The 17,569-nt window shown below is 45.1% G+C and overlaps 1 protein-coding gene across 1 annotated transcript in view; it reads left to right on the forward strand.

Annotated features, from left to right (window-relative positions):
- gli3 (GLI family zinc finger 3) overlaps positions 1-16,457 on the forward strand; it is a 95,693-nt gene extending 79,236 nt beyond the window's left edge. The window contains exons 8-15 of the mRNA XM_040127610.1: positions 761-980; positions 2,127-2,240; positions 3,224-3,364; positions 9,695-9,844; positions 9,947-10,111; positions 10,208-10,498; positions 11,686-12,079; positions 12,609-16,457. Coding sequence (XP_039983544.1) covers positions 761-980; positions 2,127-2,240; positions 3,224-3,364; positions 9,695-9,844; positions 9,947-10,111; positions 10,208-10,498; positions 11,686-12,079; positions 12,609-14,992 — 3,859 coding nt within the window. The 3' untranslated portion in view covers positions 14,993-16,457. The remainder of the gene's footprint in view (positions 1-760; positions 981-2,126; positions 2,241-3,223; positions 3,365-9,694; positions 9,845-9,946; positions 10,112-10,207; positions 10,499-11,685; positions 12,080-12,608) is intronic.
- Positions 16,458-17,569: the final 1,112 nt, after the last annotated feature.

Raw genomic sequence — 17,569 nt, forward strand, 5'->3', positions numbered from 1 at the left:
ATCTGTAAGAAGAACCTGATCAATCACGCTGCTTGCTCAGCCACTGTCCAGGTGACAGGACCCAAATAGCTAGAGCCAACAGACTGATGAGTGATATGACAAGCGGATGGGCCCCCAAATGTGTCTCGGCCCATTGATTTCCACTCGGCTTGTAATAAGATCAGCAGACATATGGGTCGCAGCGAGACCGAAAGCGTCAGAGCTCAGGATGAATGGAGGCCGCTGCTGTCGAGCCACACAGATCTGTGTTTATCTGGTGGTTCACCTGTGGTTACACGGAGCCCAGAGGAGGTTCAGTGGCTTCTGGGATATTTAGGATCAGCAACGTTAGCTCAGGATGAAGGTAAATAAACTGGGGAAACAACGGTGTCGCTTGAACAGGAACATCATTCTGCTTTATTTACAAGGCTATAGGACACATTCCAGATTGTTTATCATCTGTATCATTTGCCCAGTGGAAGAATGACATACTGCCTTACACAGACCACATGATAATTCACTGCGTTAACAAGCTGAACATTCATTGGCAGGGATTTGCCGGCAGCCCGGTGGTTCCAGCATTACCACAACATCTCCTGTCAGATTGTCCTCAGGGATGAGGAGCTATCCAGAACAATCCATTTACTCACTTTTATTTATTCTTTCCCCTTTTTTGCCTCACTGCCTTTGCAACTGATGTTTTAGTGAAGATGTAATTTAGTTTTATGATAATTTTATCCCGTGTAACTAGTTTGCATTTCCTTTTTTCTGCTCTCTCCAGCCCAGCGTTAAGCTTTGCCTACCCTCCAACGCCAGTGGCTTTGCACGTGCACCAGCAGCTGATTGGCCGTCAACCGGGCATCGTTGGCTCTGCCTTCGGGCACAGCCCACCCCTCATCCACCCAACGCCGGCATTTGCCACCCAGAGGCCTGTACCTGGTATCCCCCCTTCTGGGCTCAGCGCCAGCGAGCGCTCAGCCGTCTCCAACGACTCCTCTCAGGTGAGATCATCGGCAGGCGCCTGTGCGATTCATCATCGCGGGTAATAGATAGCGGCGTCGCATGCCAGCCACATCTTGGTGAAATGTAGCAAGCTAACATGGTACAGGCAAGACACCCCCTCTACGTGCTCTTCTCTTGGGAGTTTCCTCCTACTTATGTTGTCTCTTGTTTTTGTACTGCCGAGCATGCCCCAGAACGTGCCTGCAGCAAACAACAAGGGGCTTGTTAGCATAGAATCCCACTGCTGACTCCATTAATCACTAGAGAGGGAACAAGGATAGAGAGAGGGAATATTGACAGGGATGGATGGATCCGAAGGGGCTTTTTCTCTCCTTCCTCAACACTGACTGTATGTGCGGGCCCACATTTGAAGTAAATATTCAGTCTTCATTACCAGTCTTCCCTGCTGTTTCCCATCGCTTGAATTTTGTAATATCGCGAATGAAGCGTCATTCAAATTGGGCACACCGAAATTGCCTTCTACTCCGTCTGAATAAACAGAATATTGCTCTGGGGCCACAGCTGAATCGCGTGTCTTTCAGCAAAGATAGTACGGGCAAATGTGCTACATGTTGCAGAGACTGACAGGACTGCTGCAACTCCAAGTGTCCTGTGAAAAACGATTATTTTTCAGGAACAACGGAAAAACAAAGAAAAATAAACTTTTTTCCCTTTCCACAACTTTAAAATCTATTTGTTAATTTGTTTATTATATGGCGAGCTTGGTATGTAACAAGAATTCCTCCAAGGGCGAATTTAAACCAGGGCCAGTGTCAGGTCATCCATTGGTTAGGAGAATGGTTCCTTGAATTGGTTCATGAGTTTGTTTTAATTGCAATGATTAGGGTAGCTAATAGGATACATGAAATTGCATAGTTTTTCATTAGCATAGTTAAGGCTCTTGCCTGGGACTGAGGATACAGAATCATTACAGTTCAACCACAGTTGTTTTTTCTGGTTGATTAAGGTACTGATCGATTGACTTATAAGGTTCATGCATTTTTAATAATACTATAAAGGATAAAACAAGAAATATCAGGAAATTAAACAAATTAATTATATATGTATAGTCAACACCATGCCATTAGAGGCTCAAAATGATGAAATCTAAGTTGTAAGTTGTCAAATATTTTCTGTTTCCACAGACCAAACCAACGAGTGAATCTGCTGTGAGCAGCACAGGAGACCCGATGCACCACAAACGCTCCAAAATGAAACCGGAGGAAGAGCTGCCCAGCCCAGGCGCAGTGAGTGTACAGGTGAGGATTGTATGCATCTATTAACAGAATCAAAATGTATTTTCAGTCTCTGACTCCGTCGGCGTTCTTCTGCTATCTGTCAAAGCTATTCTCATTCTGGCAAAAAATGCCATACTGCACACTGGTGGGTAACCGCAGAATTCAGCAGCCTGTTTTAATTTTTAGATTTTTTTCCCTGGAATAAGAAGCCTATAAAACAGCCGGTTTCTTGCCAAAATGGCAGCAACAATAGACAAGCTTACCAGCCATAGTCTGTATTTATTTACCCACATTTTGCTGTTTTTTGGTGCTGCTCTTATCAGTTTCAGTTTCCGAAGCGAAACTATCCATTGATCTTTGGGACACCAGAAGGAAATTGTTTTTTTTTTTTTTTTGTTTGTTTTTTTTTTTTTTCATTTTAAGTGGCTGGAAATATTAAAGAGAAATGTGATAACAGTAAGTGTTTGCATGTGAAGGACAAACCCTATTAGAGCCGATATTCAGAGGGAGATACAGCCTGAGGTGTGCGGTGGAAGCTGCAGGCTCTCCCGTATTAGCCCCCACCAGCTCTCTGCTCCACTCAGCCACCTAACTGTGACAGTGAAATATGTTTGGGCTAATAGAGCAACCTACAGCAGGAAGAGGGGGTTAGATTCCTCAAATACTGGCCCCAGTCCTGTCGTATAACAACCCCCCAAATACAGAGCGGGGCTTTCAGCACTACATTTCCGCTCTCCACACTTTTCTCCCAGACAGCCAAACAAAGCCAGAGTCACAGGGGCACCGGGGCTGAGACGTGTAACCAAATCATTTTTGGCTGTGTCTCTCATGTAAACCAGCAGAGCGGGAAAAAAAAAAAAATACTTCTAGTGAATATTTGAATGGACTGATGTTAGGGAGAGGAGAGACAGTTCCTTTAGCTTGGTTTTTATTTGTCATTATTTTCATTACATTTCTTTGCTCGGAGTATTGCATGCTGAACTGGGACTTTTTCACTTTTTCAGGACCATCCTGATGGCATGACCATGGTGAAGGAGGAGGGAGACAAGGATGAGAGCAAGCAGGAGCCAGAGGTGGTTTATGAGACAAACTGCCACTGGGAGAACTGTTGCCGCGAGTTTGACACGCAGGAGCAGCTAGTACAAGTGAGTAACGCACACACACACACACACACACACACACACACACACACACACACACACACACACACACACACACAAATATACAGTCACGTTTAAAAAAAGCAGTGGCACGAGCTTCTTTTTCTAAACTTCAGCTTCAGCAGAGAACATTTGATTGTCCATGTAAAGCTGCACCAGGCCTTTCTGCACACTGACAGCTCCAAATGGCAGCTGACAAATTTAAATATCCAGAAATATCCTGTAATGGTATGTCAGTAATTTGTGCACAGGATAATTTTGAACAATTTAAACTATTTAGTAAAAGGGCCAAAAACAGCAAACCATTTCACTGAGTTGGGTCGAGGGCTTGCTCTCTGCTTTTTAGCACAATCTTTAGCTGTGATTGTGTTCACACCTGAACCCACTTGTTCTCCAGGGCCAGAGGTTTTTTTTGTAGGGTAACAGGGGGACACAACAGCGTGTTTACAACTGTAAAATGGCTGTAAAAAGTTCTCCCCCTTGCAGCTCAGAAAACACACACCAAAACTACAATGTGTTTTGGTTTCTGTGCCGTGAGAGTTTTTCACAGTAGCAACATCCCAGCAACATCAACAGCAGCTGCACTATTCCGGACAATGCCTCCTATCAGGCCACAGCCCCTGCCTGCGTGCTTGTGCGGCAGCAGCCTACAAGTGGAGTTAGAACTGCAGGCACTGACTGATACTGGCACCGGATTCCTGATTGGATCCAGGGACGGTGGTAATGGGCTCAAAAGCTGGAGAGCACATCTCACAGCTGAACGGTGCTAACTGATTTGGTGGGTTAAGCCTCCCAGAGTCAGGATGTGAGCTTTGTGGACTAGACTGGACCGGCCCCCTTCCTGTCTGTTATCAGAACTCTCACACAGCCCGGGAGATGGATGGCTCTCATCATATTGCGCCTGAGGGTTAACAGTTAGGCTAAATATTAATGACATTATAGTCGTATGACCCCCACTATGGCTACTTACACTGATGCTATTAGCTCTGCTGCTGTCTCGCGGCCTGTAAACCGCTCACCCGTCAGCCGGTTGAGAAAGCAGCCTGAAGTTGGACAGATGGTGAAAATGCACCAATATGATGCTGTGAAGAGGGGCTGCTGGAGCGCACACATGCGCTCGCACGCACACACACACATGCACGTGAAACACACATCGCCACGCATCTGATAGAAAGATCCTCAACTCTCCACAGCTGTCTATTTGCCGTCTTGACATTGCAATCCTCAGCCGCGGTGGTAACCCCTATCTATAATTGATATCCTCAGCGCGGAATGGGCTGCCTCCCGTGTTTGAAGGGCTCGGCTCAAAGGTTGAGGATCTTGACAACTTCTTGCCCCTGTTTCAGGGGGCGGGATGAGTTGAGGTGGTGGGAGAGGAAGGGGAGGAAGGCTTCTTAGTAGAGGAAAAGCCCGCGCACGTCCTCCCCCTACTGTAATCACACCAGGTGGCCATCCGAACAAAGCAATGTCCTCTCATTCCTCCACATATACTATTCTAACCTTGACAAGCTGCACTTACTATCAGGTTGCTGTGTAGACACCAACAAAATCCTTTTTTTTTTTTTTTTTTTTTTTCTTCTTCATTTTTCCGTCTTGGAATTGTTTTTTTTTTTTTTCTTATTCCAGCATTTGACTTTCTGATATTGCATTTTATTTCTCATTTTCTATGCACATGCAGATATGCAGAGAGATGCCAATAAAAGTCTTCGCCTACAGAATCCCTGCCCTCTAATTCAGCAGAGCGGACGAGAAAATGCTCTTATCTCTCCGCACCCCCACCCCCCTCAGTAATAGGATAAGTACAGTATTTGGACCACAGTGGCTCTCCTCTCACACTGGGAGGGGTTTGGGGGTGGGGGGATTTTCATATAACCAAACAATGGAGCGTCCCTTCCCCCTGTACTTGTCGAAATGGCTTTGGGGGGAAAAAACGCGATGAGAAAAAAGGCCACTTTCTCCTTGGTTGTAACCATTTTTGCCACGAGCTTTTGCGTGTAAAGTTTAAACATGGATTCACATTCAGCAATAGTAGTCTTTAAACAATTTGTCTGTTGTGTTGAGAGTCTATGTCATAGAAAAAAAGACTTTCTGAAGTATTAAAAGTAACGGCTGCACTGATTCAAATATCTCCTTTCCTTTGCGGTTGGCCTAATTTTAGAATTAAGCCTTCACACCACCCTCATCGCTTTCCACCTTGTTCAAAAGCATTCCTGCCGCGCTTCTTGATGCATATTTTTACACTCTCAAACATGCTCTCACCATGACATGCCACGGCGTTCCTTTATCACGCGCGTTTAAGCGCTCTCGGTGAAGCCGATAAGATAAACATCAGATCTATGCAATTTAGCTCACTTATCTGGCCTACCCAGTCAGCAAAAGCGAGGCGGGTGTCAATTTTAGTTTGCTGTATTTATTTCATTTATTACATTTCAACTCTATACCTCTCCATCTCCCTCTCCACTCAGCTCCACATTCTTTTGCTTCCCCATTTTTGGGCATAAACCTCTCCCTCTCTCATTTTCTCTTTCATTTTCTCTCCCTCCCCTCTTTCCCCTCAGAGGGAATACTCTTAAAGATAAGGCCTGGTGGCTTCTTTAATGTCTCTCTTCTGAAGTGGGCTTTTTTCACTTGGGTTTGTCGCCGGAGATGCCAACCCCACACTCCCATAATTCCCAAATATGGCCCTGCTCAACAATCTTATATTATTTTCTCAATGATCTATTACCGATACTTCACCATGGAGAAACGTGCAAGGGAGCTATGCATTTTCACTGCTGTTGGATAAGGACAAAATTACTGCAAGCCGTATTGTCCTCTGCATGGCAAAGAATTTTTTTTTTTTTTTAAAGTTAAAAAGAGGTTTTAGAGTCGTTGGATATAGGGGGACAAAAATAATCTAGTCCGATGTTATGAAAGGTGATCAAATTTCAAATTCCTTCAAAAAGGATAAAAGCTGACTGCTTTGTCATCACATAGATTTGCTACATGAAGTAGCATTTTTTTTTTTTTTTTCCCCACATTTTTTTGTAAAAATGGACTTTTCTGTGATGATCCATTTAAAGTTCATTTATCCTAGGGACACTCCTTGGCTGTCGACAAGAAATTTCTGTGAACTCGTGTGCTTACACACCTCAACAGCCGTACCTTTTCTGGCTCGCGAACTTGAGAACTCCGGTTCCGTCCTGTCATTGTAAGCTTGCGAGTGACTGATCTTCGAGGATGCTGACGACAATATGCGGGGTTTTGGGTGTGACAGGGGGTTGGTGGTCTGTATGTGTGTGTTCTCACAGTTCATCGGGGCCCTTTTGTACCCACCGCAGTCTACCATTCTGTTCCAGGTCGTTTAAATAGGTGGCGTTGGGATGTCCTTGTTCTTAGAGTGGGAGCTGGCTCTCCCTGTGTGCAGCCTTGTTGAGGCGGCTGCTGTGTGCCTCCCCGGTGTTACAGGGAGATAAACGCTGGCGCAGTCTGAAGGCAGCCCCCCTCTCTGGCTGCTGGCGCAGGCCTTTAATTGGTAAAATGCAGATTTTTTTTGATCAGGAGAAGGATTAGGTCCCTTATCTGTCTAGAGTATCTTACTCTAAGATGAAAAGACTGTGCTGAATTACACATGCCAATTCTAGCTCCCTGCCCCCTGCTCACTCACTGACTTACTCTCATCCTCCCTCCTTCCCTCACTCACTCAATCTTTCCCCCTTTTACTCCCTCCTTCCCTCCCTCCCATCCCTTCTTTGCCTTTTTCATGCTGTTTTTCCCTCTCTCTTTACACAAAGCACTTCAGCAACTGACATCACAAAAGAGCATATGATTTATTAGGCGGTGTTTGATAAAGCTAAACGGTGTTGCGGGTCCCACAGCTTAGTGAAATTGCCTTGTAAACAGGCCCTCTTTTCATGCACGCTTGCATTCTAATGCATGAAGGCTATGTCCCAGAGAGAGTTTGATAAGGAGACATGGAGATGGATACTGAAGTGGGCAAATGCTGGGAAATAGCAAAAGCAAGCAAACAACAACAACAAAAAATAGGATTCTGCATTTTACAGTAATGCATGTAGAGATGCGTGGATTTGAGCTTTGGCATCGAGGGACAGAAAATAATTTGAAATCAGAGGCTTTTAATTTTTAGAAAACGTAAAAACACCAATCCATGTGTAAAACCGTTTGTGTTTTAGTGCTATTTATGTTTACGGCTATTTTTGCCATGCACCCAAGCAAGAAAACAGTGTCTGCATCTGTGTGTATGTGTGTGCACCTCCCATACGTCACAGACGGCTTCAGTGTCCCCTGTGTCCACGTCGCCGGCGCTCTCTGTCGTGCGCCTCCCTCCTAAATCCATCTTGGTGGCGTTTTTACAGTTGTTGGCCGATAAGCTGGCAGAGGGAAGATGAATAACCTGCCGTGCTGCCACTATCAGCACCTGTTTGTCGATTTACCCGGCCAACGGGGCCTGTCTGCTCAGCATGGAGATTATTGATTCAATAAGAATTGCCATTAGATCATGCTATTAGGTTTCTCGGCGGCCCCTCTCCCCGTGCTGTCTGTCCCCCTCTCTGTCAGCTCAGAGGCTCATGCATCACATCCATCAACGACCTCCTTCATTTGTACAAACAGGGTGAGAGTGTGTATCCATCTGTGCGCGTGTGAGTGTGTGCATGCACTCCTGTTGTGCCAGCCGCTGGCGTGATCCAGCACTTGCACTTGCACGCTCCCATCACTCTCAGCCAGGGGATATTGAATGCTGCTGGCAATAGACCGATCGCTTGCCACAGGGATTCCCTCACAGAGAGGAAGAAAAAGAGAAGACGAGTCAGGTTTTGTGAGGCTCTGACCGAGGTGGGGAGGAGATCAATCTTGGGGAAACTTGACTAACGTCCGTGGTCATCCAGTTCCCAATCATTTTCCCTTGAATTAGTCTTGTTTTGTCACTTTAAAATTAAAAATGTCAAGTGAGAATAATGGAGGTCCTTTGCGGATATATTAGTGTCAGTTTTACTCTTTGCTTTTGCTGTTACTGCGCTGACTCGTTTGTCGATACTACTCCTTTAGTATTACTTGGGAGAGAGTGCAGCGGTTTTGTGGTTAGAAGAGACTTCGGGGTCAAAATGTCTTGAAAAAAAAAATAAAAGTAGGACGCTTTCTGGTGAATGTCATGGTCATAGTTCTATGTGGGGTCATGACCTGGCCAGTGGGCAGGGCACTCGGAAGAAACAAAGATTGCCATTGTCAGAGCAGTGTCACACCTGGAGGGGAACTGACCCTGGATACTTTATTTGCTTTGGTCCTGCATATTTTATAGCTCAACAATCTTGTGAGTAAGTGCTCAAAGAAAGCATGTTTTCCCCAGACATTTCAGAGCATTCAAAGTCAAGTCTCTATTTATCTCCCTTCCTTCTCTCCTGTGGCCATCCGGCTCTCTTCATTCACCCCCAAGGTAAAAAGACTTTTCTCTGCCGCTCAGGAATGTAATAATACCGGTTTCTTTTGGTCAGGATATTGTGTCTGTCTCGCTGGGTTTAAATTGCTCTCGGAAAGGCACTTCAGAGGCCACCACACAGTGTTGTCTATGAAAGAGGGCCAGATGTTGACTTCATCCCCAGAGGGTCTACGTCTGTGTGTATTTTTTTTTTTCTCTGCACCTCCTTCATTCCTCTTTAACATCCACCACTTACCCCGTTTTACAAGACAGTTAGAGAGAAATGAAGAAGAGAGATGGAGAAAAAGGAAGAGAGAAAGGGGCTGGAGCAAGAGAAAGGTGGTGCTCCCAGATATAATGCTTGGCTGGAGTTTTAAAGACCTCGCATTTCAGATGCCTTGACTGAACTTTTGATTTCTCGCCCTATCTCCTCACCTCCCTCCCACCTCCCTTTCTTCCTAAGCCTAAGATCGGAACTTGCCACGGCAGCACAACTGTCAGCACTTGTCATGGAGGGGCGAGGGCCCTATGTGATGCGAAGTGACAGGGTTTTATTTGAAAATCCTGTTCAGATCGGACGGCGAGACTCACTTCGTTGCCCGTCTTTGTGCAGATTTCAACAGAGTGAGGGAGAAAAAGAGAGTGGCTGGAGAGCACGGAAAGAGTTAAGAGAAACGAGATGGAAGAAATTAAAAGAACCACATGCAAAGAAATGGAAAACAGGAAATACATTGTTATATTCGCCTTTCTGCAGAGCAAAAATTCCCTCAAGCTGATCAACAAATCAGTTAAAGGCAAAATGACATAGCACTTAGTCCTCACTTCATTCTCATGTACAGACACAGCAGGGGCGTATAATAATGCTTTGATTGCTCTGGTTTAAGTTCTCTCATCTTTTCTAGCACATCAACAATGACCACATCCATGGGGAAAAGAAGGAGTTCGTGTGTCGGTGGGAGGAATGCTCTCGAGAGCAGAAGCCCTTCAAGGCACAGTACATGCTGGTGGTCCACATGCGCAGGCATACTGGGGAAAAACCACACAAGTGCACGGTAGGGATACTCCTGTTTGCTCTCTTGACTTTATTTGCAGATGAAAAGCTCTTTTACATGTAACCTGCTAATGTTAACTTCCTCTACACCCTCTTCCTGCAGTTTGAGGGCTGTACCAAGGCCTACTCCCGTCTGGAAAACCTGAAGACTCACTTGCGTTCCCACACTGGAGAGAAACCATATGTGTGTGAGCATGAAGGCTGCAACAAGGCCTTTTCCAACGCCTCAGATCGGGCAAAACATCAGAATCGCACACACTCAAATGAGGTACTAAAAACAAATGTAGGACGGTTACACTCTCGGTCACACTTTGCTGCTTCAACATGCTTCTCACATCTCATTTTTTTCTCCCTTTATCTTTAGAAACCGTATGTGTGTAAAATCCCAGGCTGCACCAAACGCTACACAGACCCCAGCTCCTTACGCAAGCACGTGAAGACGGTGCACGGCCCGGAGGCGCACGTCACCAAGAAACAGCGTGGAGATTACCCACGCCCTCCGCCCCAGCCCCGCGAGCCGGGGGCCAACAACCAGGGCCGGTCGCCAGGGCAACTGCCCCTGAGTGGGTATACAGACCAAAGGGAGTACAACCATGCTACCTCAAAACAAGATGAATGTCTGCAGGTCAAGTCCATCAAGACAGAGAAGCCCATGGTAAGACTTAATCTAAGGGTTTTATCCATTTTGCTTCCTGACGCTCATGCCTTTCACATTATTTAGATTCCTTTTTACTTCCAGTGCCTTTACTTTAACATAATAATTTGAATTCTGAGTATTTAAGTTGTGTGTGATTTTAACATTGAATTGGGGGCATGCACATTTAATACTGAAGTCTTCTAATGAGTAAATGTTTTCTTCTGTTCAATGCTTCGGCATGTCTCTCTCTTTCTTTCTAAGGACAGTGGGTAATCAGGTGAGATAGGTGTCCCTTCACATTGTGTTTTTAAGGTCTGATCTCTCTTTTTCCTTTCTTGACCATCGTTTTGTTGTCTGTTTGATTTTTCACCTGCATGACACTTTCACCCCAAAACACACCAGATCTGTTATCATTGTAGGTCCCCTTCATCCCTCACATTCATAAAAAGATATATCTTCTCATTTTATTGTACAGCACTTTGATACTTACCAAAGGCGATGCATTTCTGTGAGCAGTGGCCATGGCTTTGGGCAACTGTGAGCTACTGAAAGTATGCCTGATACTTCCCAGGGCTCCATTGTGCAGCCAATTCATTCAATAGGAAACAGGATGAATGCCCTCTAAACACTGCTGACACTTGATGCCAAAAAATGATTCCATTATTCCTCAATGCAACATAGTTCCTATAATTCAGTAAACAACCCAATTAGGCACTAGCCAGTCTCACAAGAGGCTTTTATCCTATTTGCCTATCCTCTGAAAACAACCCAAAACATGATGATTTTCTCTTTTGAGCATTTTTTGAGTGTCCCGGCTGCATCACGGGGGGAGGCATTACATATGCCTCAATAATGTACAAAACATTGTCTACCAACCACCTCTTTTCTAAAAGAATAAAAGTAGAAGTTGGTTCTCTGGTTTGGCCAACCAGCACAAACTGCAATGATTATGCAAGCTAGTTATATGAGCACGACTAAAACGATCTTTTTTAATATTCAGTAAATTCTTTTTAGGAATATTAATCATTATCTAATGTTATAGGGAATGCATCTGTCAAAGCATTACATTGTATGACTGTTTGTGACATATGACCATTTATAAGACTTTCTTTGTGTTATGTAAAGGAAAATTTCTTTTCTTTCTCTCTTCTCTTTTCCCAATCTTCTGCCTGTCTTGTCTTTCTCTCCTGGTCTGTGTCCGTCAGACGTCTCAGCCAAGCCTTGGCGGTCAGTCTACATGCAGCAGTGACCAGTCCCCCATCAGCACCTATCCCAGCAGTGGAGTCCAGCTTGCTGTGAGCGCCGGACGCTCGCCAGGGGAGGGGCTGGAGGAGGATGAGGAGAAAGAGGAAAACGAAGAGGAGGCAGAGGAGGAGTGTGAGGGTGAGCCAGCCCCCGTTATGGACTCCACAGTCTCCACGGCAACCGCAGCCATGCTGACCCTGCAGGCGAGGCGAAGTGTTGGCCGCCCCCTGCGCTGGATGGAGCATATCAAGATGGAGCGGCTGAAGCAGGTGAATGGAGCGCTGCCCAGGCTGGGGCCCCTGTCCCCTACACCGCCCCCCAAAGGCTCCACATTACCCAACATCCTGGGGAAGGGTAAGGTTAACTTTTTAAACTTTTTTCAGTTTCCTTTTGTTTGAAAATCCTTGAATTTTTCAAAAATGCCCTTCAAATGTTTTACTTTAGCCCATGACCCTCACAAACACCATGTAGTAGCCTTATTTGACACACACACAGAGTACACAGAATTTACACACCACAAATGGGTGTACAAATCCCATTTTGAGAGATGAATTATCCTGAATTCCATCCTGCCCACTTTGGCTGAAGCATTCAGGCAAAACAAATGCTTAAAATTTCTTTTTCTGCCGGAAAATGGAATCAAACCCATATCAAGCTGTGTATCGTATCAGAGAGAATAGCGTGTAACAATGTTTCATGGCCAAGTTCTGCCAGTTGTCTTTTGTAACATCTGTTTTCAGGGATCTCTCCGCACTTAAACTTAACTTAGTTGGCTTTTTCTCTCATCCTCCTGTAATCTCCCTTTACCACATAATTTCCTTGTTCTTTCTCTTGGTGTTCAGACTTTCTTCATTCCTGTTTCTCTGTGTGTGTTTCTTCCCAGGATCCTGTCTGGGCAGGCAGTGGGGGGTGTCTGCTCCTCAGCCACCTGTTCATGCTGAGCTGGGCAGCACAGAGCTAACAGTGCTCAATTTGCTCCGAGACCGGCGTGACAGCAGTGGTAGCGCCACCAGTTCAGCCTATCTGAGTAGCAGCCGACGCTCCTCCGGCATCTCCCCCTGCTTCTCCAGCCGACGCTCCAGCCAGGCTTCCCAAAGTGAGGGGACAATGGCAGTCGCCCACCACCGCCGCCTCCACAACCTTAGCTCCACCGACTCTTACGACCCCATCTCCACTGATGCCTCCCGCCGGTCCAGCGAGGCTAGCCAGTATGGAGGTGGGGCAGGAGGAGCGGGTGGAGGGATATTCTCAGGTGGGAGCTGTGGAGGTGTAGGAGGAGTAGGCATAGGAGGAGGGGGGGGCTCACGGGGGATGCTCAATTTAACCCCAGCACAGCACTACCACCTTAAAGCCAAGTATGCAGCAGCAACTGGCGGCCCACCTCCCACGCCTCTACCCAACATGGAGCGCATGAGCCTGAAGACTCGCATGGCCATGATGGATGAGGGTGGTAACAACCACTGTTTGCCGCCTCTAGTCAGGCCACATCGCTGTAGTGATGGCAATGGGTACACCAATGGGTATATGGGACATGCAGGTTACAGGAGGAGGGTCCTCTATCCTGGTGAGGGACCACTGAATGGGAACCGGAGGGCTAGTGACCCAGTCCGGACGCAAGCTCCTGATACTTGTAGTTTTCCCCCGGTACAACGCTTCAACAGCCTTAACAACCTCCACCCTCTTCCACCTCTGTCTCATCATTCTACACCTGAAACTCGCAACTTTAGCCTACAGAATTACACGCGCTCAGAGGGTAACCTACAGAGAGGTCTGCAACACTCACCATACAATCCTAGCATTGCAGAACATGCAGCCTTAGAAGCCCTGGCCATTGAGGATGATGGGGAGGCTGGCCTGTTGCTTGGGGATGAGGATATACTACCAGATGACCTGGTGCAGTATCTCCACTCCCAGGTTCAAGTGGATGGTGGCTCCTACATGCACATTGAGGACCAAATAGCTTCTAGCCAAAGGGACTCCTCCCATCCATCTATGGAGGAGATGGAACAGATGCAGACATCAGGGTTGAATATGGTCTTGCCTGGGTCCCATAGCGTCCAGCAACAGATAGCAGAGAGAAAGAGCCCCAGTAAGCTTCCCATCCAGTGGAATGAAGTGAGCTCCGGGAGTGCTGGCAGGTCTCCTCAGAGGGAACAAAACCACCAGACACAGTGTGGAAGGTGGTCGGGCACAGAACATGGACCCATATCTGCACCTTTTGGCAGGTTTGGAAACATGGTAGTACAGCAGCAAGTGTCCCTTGATTTTCAGAACAGTTGTTCCCAAGCTAATCAGTCTCAAAGTACATGCTGTATCAACCCTGGGGTGAAGCTAGAGACATCAACTAACTCTTGCATAGACATGAGAGGTACTAGTAACAACTCTACAAACACCTTTGGCAGGCCTAACTTCTCACAGATCATCGATGAGCCTCTTCCCCAGGGCTTCAAACAGCAGGCCTCCAATGGACCTCAAAAACAGAGCCACTCCCAGCAGAGCCACAACAGTAGCACCTCTTGTCAGGTTGGGAACAACCTAAACCTTAGCAGGGGCTCCATGGACAACCTCCCCAGCCTCTCCCAGGGAACTGCTTTTCATCACAGTCGGCAGGTCCAGGCCCCTCGCCCACCGATCAACACCTACAGGAACTTGGTCAGGACCCAGCAGTATCTTAGTGCTGAGAGCGCCAATGAAATCCAGGCTAGCCTCAACCAGCAGCAACAACTGCAGAGGAATGGGGACCACTGTTCCCTGGCACATCAGGTATCTGGGCTGAAACTGGAGGCCCCAGACCATGGATATTTAGAGCAGGGCTTTGGTGACTGCCTCTCTTACGAACCAGCGGATCGAAAGGCCCCCTCATTCCCTGTCCTGGAGGACCAGTGCCTGCTTGACTCCATGGCTGGGTCATTGGTACGAGGTGGTGGCAGTGGCAACGGGAACTCGGTTTCTCTTCTCTCCCCTGGTGCAGACCAGGTGACCAGCACAGTGGATGGCAGTGTGCCTGGTATATTAGATCAGGGGGTAAATCTTGACTTTGGCGCTATGCTGGAGGATGGCTATGATCAAGGTAGCTTGGTCTCGGGGGTGTTAAGTCCCTCTATCTTCCAGGGTCTGTCCAGGACCTCATCACGCCTGACCACTCCTCGAGCATCCACAACCTTCCACAGTGTGGCTCGTGGGCTTAACAACATGGCCATTGGAGACATGAGCTCTCTCCTCACCACCCTTGCTGAGGAGAGCAAATTCCTGACTATCATGCAGTAGCTGCTCTCTCTCTCTGCTTTCTCCTCCCTTAGTAAAAATGGAAAAAAGGAAGAGAAAAACTCTGGTGTATATGAAGATTAAGACAAAAGTGGCAATTATGAGAACTTTATTATGTACTTAAAGTGTTCTGGAACAGGCAGTTGCCAAACTCCTTTATTTTGTAAAAATGTCATCCCACACAGAAATGGGATGTGTCAAAATTATGTATAGTTAAATAGTTATATTCCTTTTCTGGAATGAAGGCTATTTTTGGAAGCCCTTCTCTTTGTATTACTATGTGATGGTGAGCAAAAGCTCACATCTTTGAAACAGTATTCTGTGTATTGTCACTGTTTTTGCTGTACACACTGTTGGTAAAAATGCATGCATTTAGGGTTAAACATTGAGAACTGTCTATATAAGTACGTAGACAAGCCCATGTGCCAAGTATCTACCATTCTGATCCCACAGGTACAAAATCGCTAAATCCATTCTTATTCCAGCAGGTGAGACATGGGTCATTAATTTAACAGGCCCTGATGATAACTTTATATATCATAGGTTATAATAAGTGGTATATTTACATTCGTTGTCATTTTGTTTGTATGTTACTTTTGTGAATCTGTAAATGTTTCAGTGCTTCTACCAACTTTTACCAAGTGTTGTTTTTGTCAAGATGGTATCGAGTCCAAAAAATGGACAACACATCCACGTTTTCAAGGCACCGTAGATAGTTGTCTACTTGATATCTAAATTGCTTGATTTAGTTAGTCTGGTAAGGTACTCACAAGTGTATATAAAAGTGTTTTTATATTCTGTTAGTGATAATCTGTTTTTTGATGTTGGATTGCACGGTTGTTTGGAGCTGATGTGAAAATGGACATTTCCTCCTTGATGATCAAAGGTCACATTTGGTGCTTTATGTATGCTTACATGAATTGACATTGTTTATGGTTTTAATCTGTCTTAATGACCATCAGTGGTCCACAGCACATGAATTTTCCTCTCATGATTTTGAAGTGCTGTAAAGTGACGTGTTTTGTTTTATAGGAAATCATCTGTGTCGTTTTCTCCAAAGCTCTTAAATTCAGAATGTGTACTGCCATGGAGTATTGCAGTGACTTTGTCAACAGTGTTAGTATTGCCTTGCAGTCATATGTGACTGCGTACAGAATATTGAGTAGTTTACCTTTTATTCAGCATCAAAGCAATGAGGTACAAATTGTTTTATTGTTCTTTGGTACTACTTTGTCATTTTTGTAGGTGTGCATTGATGGTGTTTCTTTTTTTTTTTTTCCTTTCAAAGAAGTAGAAATCATTTCCTTTGAAAGAAGGAAATTACATTGAGGTATGTGCCTTATACGTATCTGCCTGTCGGTAAAGAGAAAGATCACTGCCAATTGTGAATTATGAAAAAATTCAAAATTAAACATGTAAAGTGTCTTGTGAGACCTGAAAAAAAGATAAAATGCTAGAATTTATATAAGAGAAGTCTGAATATCAGAAAAGTTAAGATTTGCGAAATGCATTCTACTTTTCTTTGATTTTTTTTTTTTTTTTTTTTTTCCAAGTTTTCACATTTATTGTGCTTTTATATATAATATGTAAATACAATACTCTTTCTGTAGGTTTAGCAGAGGAAATGGGGAGTATCCTGGGGCCAATAAAAAACTGACTTTGAAAGCAGGGATTCCCAGGCCCTGGGTAGAGGCCAGACAGAACTGGCTCTGAGCGGAGCTTCAAGTGCCCAGCGCTGCCCCTCCGCCAGAAGAGCCACTTTGCTCTTTTATAACTGACTACAAATGTTTGTATGGTTTTAATAAAAATGGAAATTATATTTTAAGTCTCTTTTCCTCTTTATATGATGGTTTGATCATTTATGAAATGTATTGGTTTGAATTACATTTTTTTTTTTTTATATGGAGACACCAACCCAAGGTAGAAATGATAAAACTACCCTTGTAATTTTACACAGACACCTTTTTGTACTATTAATTAAATGGAATACATGATCAAACCATATCCAGAGCAACCATGTTATGCAGCTCGATTAAAAAACGGTGCCAAGACAGTAAATGTATATGTAATCTGATTTTAGTTATTTTTTAAATATGCTCCCCTCATTAAAAATAAAATAAACACAATCACAAGTTTTAGTGCCTAAGTTCTAACATGAGTCACCCGTAGTGATTTCATTTGTGGAGTGCTTCTGATGCCCTCTTCTGATCATCACAAGAAATTACAATGATGTTGTAAGGTGGGAGCTAGGCAGTGTGTATATTTCATCCTCATGAATTTGATAGCATGGTTATAAATCACTTGTTTGGTTACATACCCAGATTAAAAGGAGTCATGCCATCGTCTCTGTATGTGGAGATTAAAGCCTGCAGATGTTACTTTCCTTGCCTATTCACACTGACCTCTTTACCAGTGGTTATTCCAGTATAGCTCAGATGTATTTACAGTCGTCTTAAGGCTGACAGCCCATCAGCTCCTATCAGAAGTCCTTTCAGTGCGCTCCGTGCAAGCACAGAGAGATCTTGCATCATTCCCTAACTTTCCAGACGGAGTAAAAAGGGAATCTTTTCTAAGCGAGTC

Source organism: Xiphias gladius, chromosome 5 (assembly GCF_016859285.1).
Source record: "Xiphias gladius isolate SHS-SW01 ecotype Sanya breed wild chromosome 5, ASM1685928v1, whole genome shotgun sequence".
Lineage (NCBI taxonomy): Eukaryota > Metazoa > Chordata > Actinopteri > Istiophoriformes > Xiphiidae > Xiphias > Xiphias gladius.